The following is a 13514-nucleotide window of genomic DNA, read 5'->3' on the forward strand; positions in this document are numbered from 1 at the left end:
ATCTCATTGCACTGGTATGTGGACAATAAATAAATCTGTTTACTAAAAAGAGTTAAAGCCAGCCTGCCATGCAGCCTAAATGTCTGTCCTTACTGCTCCAGATTTATATACAGAGGGTACAACAATGCAAGAGCAAATATGTGAAAATCAAGGAAATCAGGGAAAGCAGTAATTCAAGACCAAAACAAACAACAGGGGACTTGAAGAACCGACACAACGTTTCCAATTAAGCCACACAAATCTGCCACAAAAAAAAAAAAAAGTGTAGCCCCGTGTGAGGTTTCCTACTGCGTGAGAAAGAAAATCACATAAATGTAGAACTTACTCAGACGTCTTCATCATGCCGGGGCTTCCTGCTCAGCTCTCAACTAGTGTGTGAGATAATACACATCATGCCTCTGGATATTTGCAAGTTAAATGTGAAATTATGAAGGGAAAGCATTAGTTAGGAGTCTGGAAGAGCAACGTCGGATTATTAACTTCTCCTTCTCCGGAACTGGATAGTGTGTCCTATCAGCTGTGCTGAGAACATGCGGGCACGGTGCCGCTCTCCAATCAACGTTGATTGAGTCCAGGTGCAAGTTTGTCCTTCCAAGTGAATCGATACCAATTCACCCACCAAATTTGCTCACGCGCGCAACAAAACTCTTGAATTACAGCATGCTGTGTTTTAATTTGAAACAGTGTCAAATTCACATTGCAGACATAGTGTGCTTTCTTCACGTATCCGTGCTGCACACGGTGAGTCCTGCGTTGTCCTTTAGCAGTGAATGCTGGATCCTGTTGTCCTTGTATCAGATGTCAGACTCCAATACAGCGTGTGCCTGGCTGCACCGATGTCACCCAGTGTCATCACTGCTGAATATCAGCACAACTCAATCGTCAGTTATTAATACAAAACAAAACAAAAAAATCACTTTTGGGAACAAACATGTGACCAGAATTTCTTGAAATTATTAAACATCAAGAGAATTCTTTACATGCTCGTAAGACAAATTACTCACTCTAAGAATTTTGACTGTGTATTGCTACTACTGACACGTACATTATATGCATAGACAGCTCCTACAGTTTTAGCCGGTGCAACACAATTGCTTCTAATCTAACATGGCGAACCGGCTTGTCACATTTAAAAATAAGCATTCATGAACTGTGAAGACTTCCCACAAACTTCCCTTTGTCCTACAACTTATTGCCCTGTCTCTCTTTAACAAGAAGCAGGCGTGCTTGAATGGAAGAATGGTTCTGTCCTTCACACTGTCTGATTTGCTTAGGAAAGGCGCTCACGTCTAATACTAATCTGAACGACAGCAGTGGAAATCTTGGCTCGGTTTCAGAGGCTAGATTGGGCCTGGCCCAATGACCTTCTCTGAGAGAACATGGAAAGTTTGCCGGCTCAATATGTCACAGGCAGCATGAGCTTTGAAAGAGAACAAGAAAGGAGTGATTAAATGGGTTAGACCCATGGCTGGCTTTGGTGTATGTCAAGAGAAGTGCAGCTCCGGTTGTACTGTGAGATTATCGGACATTGAATCGAGCTGAAACTCCCCTCATCATGCATGCATCCAAAAATAAATCACTCCTGATTTTAAAGGTGGTTGAACATTATTTTCTGAACACAGCTCTGGGGAAGTTCAGCTCACTCCATGTCGAACAGCGATCAGCTCCACCACATAATAAATGACGAAGCTATCATTTTGTTAGGAGCCAGACAAAACAATTTCCCCTTAAGGCATCCCGCTGGATAAGAACACATCCTATCCACTGTAAAAATCAGCACGTCACTGACATAAACAACTGATAATTTAGAAATTGGACATTTCTTAAGGCATAATTATAGCAACTGAAGGAAGTTTAAAGCAAATTAGCCTCACCGAAAGTTGAAACAAAGTGTTAAAACGGGGTTAATTGAATTGTAAGCCTTGTCACAGAAGATTACCAAGTCCGAGAAACACCACTTTAATTGCGTTATTACCATGTGGATTAAGGCATGAGGTATTTTTGCCCAGTAATTATAGCTTGAATGTCTGTGCATTTTAATGCACTTTCGTCAGAATGATTTGAGCTGAAATTTTTGACAATCCAAACAGAGAAAGGTTCCATTACAAAATGTATCTGTAATGCTTTGGGGATAACATTGGCATTTCAGTTGTAATGATGCCCACAAAATGAGGATTTAAAGGATATATGGTGATAATGAGTAATTAACTTGACAGGACAAGGCTTTGATTTGGTGCTATTTATGTATCAGAGGAGAGAATCAGAGGAGCAGAAATCAAAGAGACTTTTTTTTTGTTTTCAGGTTGGATGTCAGCCTCTGGCATCAGCCAAACTCTGCTCCATGTACTCTTGTTCTCCCTCAACACCTGCTTTTAAACTATTAAAAAAAAGTCTTCGTCCAGTCTTCTGCAGCTTTTGAGACTGTCATCTGCCAAAAAGTGACCCCGTGGCTCTTTTGTGCAAGCGATTTCTCATGGCCAACAGTTACTTTTAAAAGTTAAGCGTCCTAACAATCATATAAATAAGGAAGTGACCCAGTTTAATGTGTAATTTCCGTTTTTACTTGTGAGAAAAAGTAGGTGGGTTTGATGGTGCAATCCAAGCAGCGGGCTTGGGGGTCACTTCCAACTCTTTGTTTACTGTGTTTACTCTTGCCATGACGACAAAGGCTGCATAATTTGAAGGAACGCACAACACGGTTCAAGTCATCATTTTAACCCAAATTATTATCTTTCACAAAGCTTAACCAAGAGGTTTTGCACACCTTCTGTGGGTCGTATTGAGGGTCGGGACATGACCTATATGACTGTATGGGCTGGAGGACTTGTTGACATCACAAAGAACAAAAAACGTAAACGTCCGTTGGTCCAGACTAAGCTGTCTCAACAATTCTTGGATGGATTGTCTCAGCATTTTATGTAGACATTCATGGTCCCCAGAGGATGAAGGCTACTCTTCTTGGTGATTCCCTTCCCTTGAGGTTTTTCTTTGCCTCATTTTTTTTTGTTTTTGGTGAAATGTCTTGCCAACCGTTGGGTGGAATGCTGTGAAATTTGGTTCATACATTCACGGTCCCTGCAGGATGAATCCCACTGACTTTGATGATATCTTGTCTTTTCCTATTGTGTCATCGATGGGTCAAAAATCTTAATTAGTCTAATAAATCTAATCCAACTCTTTGATTTATGATCAGTTACTGGCCAAAATATACAACATTCCAATTAACGTTAGCCGGGCTTTGCGTTTGGTGCTAATATAAGCATGCTAACACTTAGGTGGAACATAATACCAACCATCTTTTAAACTCCTGTTGGTCTTCTCTTCCAAGAGTTCACATGGTGGTAAAATCGCAAAAGTTACACAGCAGCGTTTGTGCAGCTGCTGGGAGTTGTGTCTATTGCTCAAGGGCACTTACAGGGCAGATGTTTCCAGACACAGGAATTTGATCATGACCCTCCAATTAAGCAGCGGGGTCCCCACTTCCTCCTACTTCTCACATTCATGATTTCAACAGCCGGGGAACCCAGGACAGTTACAGAATGTCATTAGCCTAATGGACGGGAGCGCCGGATGGCAACAATGAATGATTGCATTATGGTGCCATTTGCTGCAGACTGTACATTGACATAAATAGTGCAAACAAACAATAACTGTCCATGTGCCCATTCTACTGTATCGTGATGCCCTGCTGTGTGATACATGGGTTCAAGCTGGGGTCTGAGAGAGAGGGAGAGATGCTCTCATGCGCTCTTGTGTCAGAGTGAGTGGGACGGGTGGGGGCTAAGTAGCTGGGAACTGGATTTAGACACAACTCCCTGATCCGCCAGGACCACTCTGCACAAAATACAAGCAGCAGATAAGAGAGAGAGAGGGAGAGAGACAGTGGACGAGAATACACAGAGTGGGAGAGAGCACTCAGCTTTTCTCTCTTTCCAAGCCATCTTGTCAAGAATGCTTGAATGGAGCCATTATGAGACCCAGATCCAACTAGTATGGTAAATTTTAAATAACAGGAATAAAAACTAGAGAGCCGGCCTCACATTATCTAAAGCAGAGGCTCTCAAACGACGGGTTCAACCCCTGTGAATGTTTGCAAGATGAACCGAAAGTACCAATTCGCCAATTTTCAACCTTATCTGTCGAAGTAAGGAACGTCTTGCGCAAAACGACAACAGTTGTACCAACACCGTTGTTTGACATGTGCAGTGACGTGGTTGGGGGAACGAAGGACCGCGGGCTAATTCCGTTTGAATTTGTTGTCGATGCCGATGGGGGAAACAGGGGGCGAGGTCGAGAGGTCGCTCGAAAACAAAACAAAACTTTGATCTCTTTGCTTACACTTAAACTTTGTATGTTTTCAACGTCGTCAAGAGTATACGACTCCGTATTCAGCGAGATGCTGCGGACAAAGTTAGAGGCTGCATTAGTCGCGCAAGAGGTGGGGACCATCCAGAAATCAGTACAAGTTGCTTCCCGATAAATAACCACCTTCTTTCCCCTCTTTTGCTCTCTGCAAACAATATCATCTGGTTGCTTCTCTCTTTTATTTATTTATTTTTTGAGACGGGGGAGCTAAAAGGTACCGAAGGAGGTTTGGATTCCAGAAGCTTGCGCGCAATGCATCCTGGGACGTGCGCTGGCATGACTCAACGAGCAGGAAAACTCCGCTTTCTCAGTCAATGTAGCATGAACTGAGGAACTTATTACTTAAATTGACTACATTTACCTCTAACACACATGAGACATCGGCATAAATATTTCCCTTCAAGGGGTAAAGAACTAATCCCCAGGGTGGCATGTAAGTAAAAAGTAAATGAGTCTCACAAGAACACAAAGTTAAGTTTATTTTCTTTAAATTTTCTTATCATCTTTTCGGTGTTCCCGTGAAGTAGCGTCGCCTCTGCTCGTGCTATTTTTATTCGCACTGCTTGATGTTGTTAATTCAGTCTGCAACAGACTGTAAATGACCTATTTATATGAAGGAAATAAGCATATTTGATTTGTCAGTATTTTGAATAAAGTCATTAAGTACTGAAGTCATGGAAATTATGCTAATTGTTATTGATGCTATTCCATGATTGCCAAATAATTACCGATGATATGCAGCTCACATCATCACATTTACATGCCGCTCTCTACTTCGGCTCGTTAGCGACAGCGCCGTGACGCCGGGGCCTATCAGGATCCACCCTCGCCACCTGCACACTCGGAGCCCTCGGTAAGCGAAGGGACGCGGCGGCGTCTGCGGGGCGCCATCGCAGCTTTGGCCCAAAGAGCGCCGTCGCAGCCTTGTCACGTCGAGTCACTCCCGCCTCGTCTCCCCCCTCTCTCCCTCCCTCTCTCCGTCTTCCTTTTTTGGTCGGGTGATGCGCGCGCGCTGAAAAAGCCCGGCCGTCTGCATCCGGAGCCCTAACGCTCTCTGTCAGCTGGCTGTCCCTGCGGTCACAGTGGAGATTCATCTTTCTGCTGATGTCCCTTCTGTGTGGCGGAGAGTTGCCAGCCCCAGCATTCTTAAAGGCCTGCCGTGGCCCGGAGGCACACGAAGCAGGTAAGTGCGTCAGGGCAACACTGATCTGTTGGTAAATGATCAAAAGGCCAAATTACCAAATGATTGCCTTCTGGATATGATTCCCGCGCTAATCCATCAACAAAATCTATATGAACGCTCACACATCATTACCGACACCAGGACACGCGGATCTTTTAGGTTTCCCTTTTTTGTTTTTCTAATTAATACGCCACGTCTTGGGCACACTCGAGGTAATTAACATTGTTTTTTGCCAGCAACACACAGCAGATGGTGATTGAAAATAGAGGGATGAGTCGCTCAATCAACCACCATTTGTCTGTAGCCATTAATTATCTAGCGAAGAATACATTCAGTCCCCAAAGTTGATAGTTTGGGGGGGGGGGAGAAGAATACTGTCCTTCTGTTCCTCATTACTCTTTAACAGCAAAAACTGCTGAAACTAGGATGCCGGATAGGGAGATTGCGATTTTAATAGCGCTGTCATTATCTCCTCCCAGAAGGTGGCATACGATAGAAGGCTTGTAGAAGAAAATGGTTCGAACAAAGGCGCGTTTCAATAATTGAAAGCCGAGCAACATCTTGTGGTTCATTCTGTTTCGATTCATCAAAGACCACTTTCAGAGATGATCAGGACCAAATGCGCAGTTTTATTCGAGACGACGGGTCCAGAAAGAAAGTGCCGCAGGAAATGTTTGTTTTTCTGATGATCAAATTAGAACCAATGGGTCACGTGACTGCTACGAGAGAACGCGCCACAGGCCATGTGGCTGCGCCAATCTTTCCCAGTTTGTACATGCAATCTGATTGGAGCAACAGCCTCTCGCCTGCAGCGGTTCCAGTCATGATATCGTGATGTTTCAAAATGTAACTTATACTTCCAGCCCTGGCAAAGTCTTGTTGGTTTTGCTCCACTTGGCCACTCCAGCAGCACCGACGTCTACTGCCCGGCAATATATTAATAGCACACACTCAGCTTATATTAAACCCTCCATATAGAAAAGGTTACAAGACGGACAGGGAGAAAGAGTGCAAGAGACAGGGACAAAAGGAAAAGTGGAGTTTGGGGGGAATTGAGCAAAGAGAAACCTTTAAGGAACACCAGAGCCAAGAACTCAGCGACACAGCGCAACATCCTGGCGTCACTTCTTTGATGTTATTTTGTCATTGCCACCAGCTCCCTAATCCCATGTCTTTGGCACACTTTATTCTTGTAGTTATTCTATCTGCCAGCCTTTTAGTCAGAGATAATCAGTGTCAGCTAACTTTAATTAGTGTGATCGAATCTGTGATAAATGTTGCTTCAATGTCAGTTTTGTCTATTCATACAGAAGGGGGAAATTTGCGCTATCGATACATTTGGTGCAAGGCTGAGAATTAAAAGAAGAGTTCTTGATAGTAAATTACCAGTCGGATTGCTCATGTTCCACCCCACAGGCTTTAATTAACTAGTCTCAGGTAGTCGAATCTTATTATCAAAGGCTGCTTATTCTCACAGCCTGACTTGCTTAGATGATTCTGAGACAGGCGAGAACACGAGAAAACATACAGTAGAGGGAGAATGTCCTCACAGAGGAGCTGCCGAGATGGTGCAGGGTTTTCATTTTCAAGTCTGCGACTCGGCCAGCAAAACAACAAACCTTTTACACTTTCTTGTCACATGGCTGAAAACAAAAGGCCGTACAGTAAAGTGCCATTTTCAGGATTTCAACAGCAGCCGCGGCAAGATGCCAAAAAAAAAAAAAATACGGAGCAGCACAACTCAGCGGCAACATCTCAGTGTTTGTCCCAGAGAGCCCAGCCCCATCAAAACCCATTATCTCCGAGGCTACCACTTACTTCCAACTGGAGTAGAGATAGCTGCTTATCTGCTGGTTAATAATAAAAAAGACACATAACAGATAAAATAAAAAAAATAAAAAAAGCCATCCTATCGTGATGGAAAGAGAGAGGTGGGGGAAAGAGAAAAAAAAAGGCCGACAGGGAGCAGAGAGATTTCCAGGGACAGTTTCATTCTGTGGAAAGGGCAAGCAGAAGGAGACCTCCCGCTGTAATGCGGCAGCCAAGCCGAAATGAAAGCCAGCCGCTCTCTTCTCCGGGGCTAAACAGCGGCCTTAATAAAAAACACAATCAGACCCCCAACCTTAAAGTTTAATGCACATTCTTCCCATATTTCTCTTTGCACCAGTAGAAAAAGGACATCGTGGAAGCTCCTGGTGTGATCCCAGCTCCCAGGCTTCAATCTATGTGTGTGTGTGTGTGTGCGTGGAAGAAAAAAAAAAAGGGGGTTGTTATAGTCATAATGAAGCCCCATTGAATATCAAGCACACCATCAACTCACTATAGCTCTCCATCGCGTTAATGAAATTGTTCCCCCTAACTTTTTAATTAACTTGCATACTCGTGGTGTGGAGTCAAGTTGTGGACACAGACAAAGACTACAGTGTTCTCTCCCAGGTGATGTGAATTTCAAAGAGGGAAGCTGCTCTGAATTAAGCCGAGTTTCTTTATTAGGAGGAGAAACTTCAGAGAGACAGATGTGCTGAGGATGGGCTTGTGTCATTGTCTCCTGCGTCAGTTGGCTTTCATTTAACACTTTGATATATAAGCACAGGGGGGGAGGGATGATGAATTTATTGGGAATCCACGTTTACAGCATGCATTGTTTTCGTAACTTTCAAATCTCCCGTTTAAAATAACACAACAACCCAAAACTTCAAGGATGCCTCCTTGATAGTAATCAGAGAGAGCACAAATCATAATCATTCCTCAGTGCTGAGTGAAAGTGGTACAACGGGGATTGATGAAGGGGACATTCATCACAAGGCGAGGAAGATAATGGGCGAGCCACTAAAAAGAAAGATTTTTTTTTTTTTTTTCAAACACATTTCCCTTTATTGGCATGGTGAGGCTGATGAGAATTGCACATAAAAAATAAAATTCACAAGAAAGTCGTACAATAGGTAGAACCACAAAGGCATTGGTAAGGACTTGGCAGAAGGCAACGTGGATAGGACACAAACAGGTAACAACCCAGAACGAACCCCCCTTCCCCCTCCCCCTGACGTGCACACACACACACACACACACACACACACACACACACACACGCACACACACGCACACACACACACACACACACACACACACACACACACACACACACACACACACACACACACACACACCTGCCTAAAATCACAAACTCTCACAAACATACGTACATTTGCCGATAAACATATTGTCCTTCCAAAAGAAACATGATTACCCAACAAACGTTTAAGCAGTGGCAGAGTCCTCAGTAGGTCATATTATTAAAAAGTCTGCCACAGTTGAAATTTGAACCAGAAGGTCTTATAATATATTGCTACTCTAGGCAATTTACAAAGCATTTTTTTTATTACAATGATTAAAGCCACATCTATCAAATGGGACACGACACCATTACCCAAACGCTATACAGACAGCAAAAAAGTAAAACAATGTCTTAAAACACAGGTAAAGGGCTTTTTTTTTTTTTTCTTTTCTTTTTTTTTTTTTTGTATCCTTCCCTCGACCAATTTTTGCCTCTTTGCATCATGAAAATTTGCCGTTTCTTGTCTCCACAGTCAAATTCCATGAGAGGAAGCCTGTGATCAGCAAAGCTTTTATACAAAAGATTTTTCCTTCCTGTGATGGAAGCTGGTTCTCTCATTACTTGGCTCACGCTCGAAACGGGATATTAATTGAACCAGAAACCGCAAGGTTACCTTTTATGTCATGTCGACGGCGCTGTGATATCTGGACTGTGAGTGTATGGGGTGGGTGTGTGTGTGTGTGGAGGAGGTAGAAGGGTGTAGGTGTGGGGGGGTTTGGTGATGGAAAAGTGGTGCGGCATGCGATACGTTTTTCGAGTAGTTTTTCTCGAGGCTTATAGAATGTCATTTAAAATCTGCCAGTCGAGACAGGCTGAGCGGCAGATATCCAAAGTAGTGCACACTGTACCGACTGTCATCCTGTAATAGCCATGCACTACACAACAAACAGTTTCAACTCGACACGATTTTTTTTTTTTTTTTTTTTTTTTTTTTTTTTTTTACACACAGGGTGGAGTTCAAGAATCAGTCACGTTTGCACAGATGTCACAAGGTAATGCGTGCATCACGATCACATAGACGCAGTTTACATCTTTAAAGGGACAGAGCGGGTGGGGAGTGGGGACATTCAAGTGTTTACCGCACAGGGTCGTGTCATGGCGATGAGATACAGGAATGAAGTCATCCTAACTACCAGCGACTGGGTAATGGGTCAAGTCCAAAAATCACACAACAATAAGAGCTAAAATACAACTCTGAAAAATAATTTATTGCTTTTTATATAGTTTTTTCTTTCATTTATATTATTATCATTATCATTATTAATCATCTTGTAATTATTGTGAATATTATTAGTAGTATATATATATTTTGTACATCAAATACAAGATCTTTAAAAAATTCAGGAAAAGGAAATTGTAAACTTTTGTTTGGCATTCACATAATCAAGCGTGAGTGGAGCGATGACAACATGTCGTCTGTTTACAGTGGTACAACTAAATTCCTGCAAAATCATTTTATTGCTTCATGTTCTGTATTTGGACGAGAACAAAACAAAATAAAAATGACTATGTGCTGCAGATCTGAGAGTGGAGACAAATTACTGAAAGGATGGGGGGGTAACTGCTGGACTGATTAGCTGAATGTTTTTGATTGTTTCGGAAAGGCATAGAAGGTAATATTATCCCCACCAAACCATTTATTGTACACCCTGTCTAGTGATTGCAAGTTAAATAACACAAATCGAAGGACAGAACATAAATAGCAAATAAATTCCATGAGGTACGCCATGTAAAATGGAGCCCATAAATATTTTTGATTCAAAAATAAATAGATAAATATGTGTTTGTACTGATTGAAAAGATTTGAATGCAGTTTTCTCTCTCACTGAAGGTAAGCAAACAAGAACCATACAAAGCAATGAAATCAAACGGAGGTATATATATATATATATATATATATATATGATATATATATATATATATGTATATATATATATATATACACACTGATTGCTTCGGAAATAATCAATAAAAAAAATGGGGTAACTTCTTTTTTACAATCATGAAAAACACGTTAAAAATGCATTTTACACTGGTTGTATAAGCAAAAACACTGATTGAGAAACTTTATAAACAGAGAAAACTATACATGGTTGACTGTTTTTCCCCCAACAAAATAACTTAAAAAAAGACATTTGTTCACATGCTCCCTCAAAATGAGCAATCGGACACATCTTTTTTTCTTTTTTTTTTTTACAATCATATCATGTCTTCTAAACATCATGTAGGTGTACAATATGCTTTACAGTATTGTAATTACTACAGATCGACATTCTGAATTAAGAAATTTTCTCCGCATTTTAAAAAAGGCTGCGTTTTACAGTGCATAGCTGTAACAAATAAAGAACTTCCATATGTACAGAAAATAAAAATATTCCTTTTTATAGTATTTGTAAATACAGGGCTACATTTCTCCTTTAAAATGTAGACAACAATGTTACCTTGAGAATTTTACCTCCAAGATGCAATTCCCTATACTCTTTGTTTGTCATGTAACACCGGATCCAAACACCAGATTTCCAAGAAAAAGAAAAAAAAAAAAAAAAAATCAACAGCAAAAAAGAAACAAATCTGGCTGAACAAGCTGCATGTTTTCACCCCCAAAAGAACCGTGGGTATTGTAGTGCTTGGAGAAAAAAAAAAAAAAACGTGAAAGTTTTTTTTGTTTTTTTTCTTCTTCTTTCACCGATGGTTGTACAGCAGTAGAGTGCACTGAACCTGTGCACTATTTTCTGAGGGTTCACTGGCTTTCCCAGAATGCAACGTCTCTGCCCAGCTCTTCAGCAGCTATGTTCATGTAAACTTTATTTTTGATATATTCATTTATATTGATATAGGTCTATAGACTTATTCTTATATACTCTATGACAGAGAGTAAAACTTCTGGTAGTCTCGTCATCAAAGGAGCGAGAAAACAACAGTGAGGTATGAGAAGTCCCTCTTTGTGACAGACAGCAGGTGCCACTGAACTGGTTACCTTCTCAGGCTGCGCTGGGCCTCCCTCAGCAAGCTGTCAAAATCCATGGAGTCGTACTTGCTTTTTGTGGAGGCTGGATCAAAGTCGTCCGAATGGGAGTCTGTAAAGAGGCAGGTAGAAGTGTGGTTAGTGTTGAGCGGAGCAGTACGTCTTTGAAAACGCACATAAAACAAAAGGTTCACCTCTGTATTCTCGGAGGACTTTCTGGTCAGAGTCACATAATGCTCTGCCTTTTACACTGCTATTGCTCGGTCATGCGGAGCTGCAGTGTTAATCGCTTAGTTTCTATGCTGCTCAGCTTGAAAGTTTTCAGATGTTCCGAAAAAAAAAGAGGAACTTTTCCATCTTTGGTGCGACAGTAAGTGCAAGTTGAACCAAATTCAAAATGAAAAGGTGACAAAAATCACAGTTTAGTGCACAACTCACATCTGTGTGATGTACTGTACATGTATGTCCTGGGTTGGACTGAAAGGTACGGTTTCACGGCAGGTTACGATAAATAATTGAAACATTTCTCAATCCATCTCCGCATGTTTCCGTAGCAACCTGCCACAGAATTCAGACAGTGAGGGGAGAATAAAGTGCTTTTTTTTTTTTTTACACACTGAGGTAACGGATATGAAACTGCATCCTTCTGTCTGTCCATCTCTCACAGGGCTTGTTTTTCTTGATCAACCTGATAATACATAAAGAGTATCTTATCTGTGCCAGCAGACAGCTTCACAAATGGGGCCCCCAAAGGGCTCAGCAGCGCACTCCGAGAGCTTTGAGAAATGGGAATGACCATGGCAGCTTGGAGACGCCAGTCGTGATCTAATGCAATGGCCGAGGGCTGGATTGTGTCAGACTGCACACCTTGAAGGATGAAAAATACCCAGGTGCTCTACTTAAAACTAATGGACAGTGTCTCTGAGAAAAAAAAAAAAAAAAAAAAAAAAAAGACAAGAGGATGGGAGGAGGTTTGGATACCACACTATTAAAAGATTCTGCCTTCCTCTCAATCTCTTCATCCTCCGCTATCAATATGAGGACGACCAAAATAGCCCGTTCCTGACAAAGAGGCGGTCGAATGAAGGCCTTTCCATGTCAGTAGACTGATTAGTCAATCTCGGCATAATGTCTACCTCAAGGCTTTCGGATTAGCAACCGTTTCTCTGTGTCATGCACTCCTTTAAAAGGCTTCGAGCATGTGCTTTGAAATTGTCTAGTAACTGCTTCATTTATTGAGAAAAGTGCTCCTTTTCTCTGGCGTGACCCTTCGGCCCCCTTGTTGCGCTGATTTTTTTTTTTTTACATTTCTGACCTCATATTGCCGCTAAAACGCGAGAGTCAATACCCATCTTACATGTTGTCTTCGAATGAAAGAGAGGATCTTTTGTGGCAGTGCAGTACTTAAAATAATGGGGGCATGTCTCACTTCGGTTTCAATCCGCCTCCTGAATTGTCACCATCGTTATTATTGTGCATCTAAAAAGAGGAGGAGAATGCACATTTACTCTTTATATGTCAGAAGCGGGGCATCGTGCCAGAAGAAAAAGCCTTGATTTCACTGATAGCGTGCATTATTTATCAAATGCGCCATTCAACCTTCTGCTGTTTCCATTCCAGTCCAAATTTCGGTATCTGACCAATGCAGAGGCGATGCATGTTTACACGAAGGAACCTCTTGCGTAAGATCTATCCCAGCAGTCTACCTTGACCCTCACGCTCCCAGCAAACACGGCAGATATGCCGAGGCAGGTAGTGAGGCTCCTCGAGCGGCCCCTCCCTCTCTGTAAATGACCGGCCCCTACGTGCCGCGTCGAGGTTCTACCTTCGTCGCAGCGCCACAACAGCTGGCAACAGATGGACTCCAATTCTACAGGGAGGGAGGG

General features: G+C 42.1%; 1 protein-coding gene across 10 annotated transcripts in view; it reads right to left on the reverse strand.

Annotated features, from left to right (window-relative positions):
* Positions 1 to 10573: 10573 nt before the first annotated feature.
* Positions 10574 to 13514, reverse strand: part of ppargc1a (peroxisome proliferator-activated receptor gamma, coactivator 1 alpha) — a 260588-nt gene continuing 257647 nt past the window's right edge. For 9 of the 10 annotated variants that reach the window (XM_069705190.1, XM_069705192.1, XM_069705198.1 and 6 more), the window contains one exon: positions 10574 to 11740. In XM_069705190.1, coding sequence (XP_069561291.1) covers positions 11637 to 11740 — 104 coding nt within the window. In that variant the 3' untranslated portion in view covers positions 10574 to 11636. The remainder of the gene's footprint in view (positions 11741 to 13514) is intronic. The other variant, XM_069705200.1, reaches the window with a different exon arrangement.

The sequence above is a fragment of the Brachyistius frenatus genome, unplaced genomic scaffold (genome assembly GCF_029030835.1).
Source record: "Brachyistius frenatus isolate BFR_SWC_R1_liver_20210118 unplaced genomic scaffold, ASM2903083v1 Contig_54, whole genome shotgun sequence".
In the NCBI taxonomy this organism is placed as follows: Eukaryota; Metazoa; Chordata; class Actinopteri; family Embiotocidae; genus Brachyistius; species Brachyistius frenatus.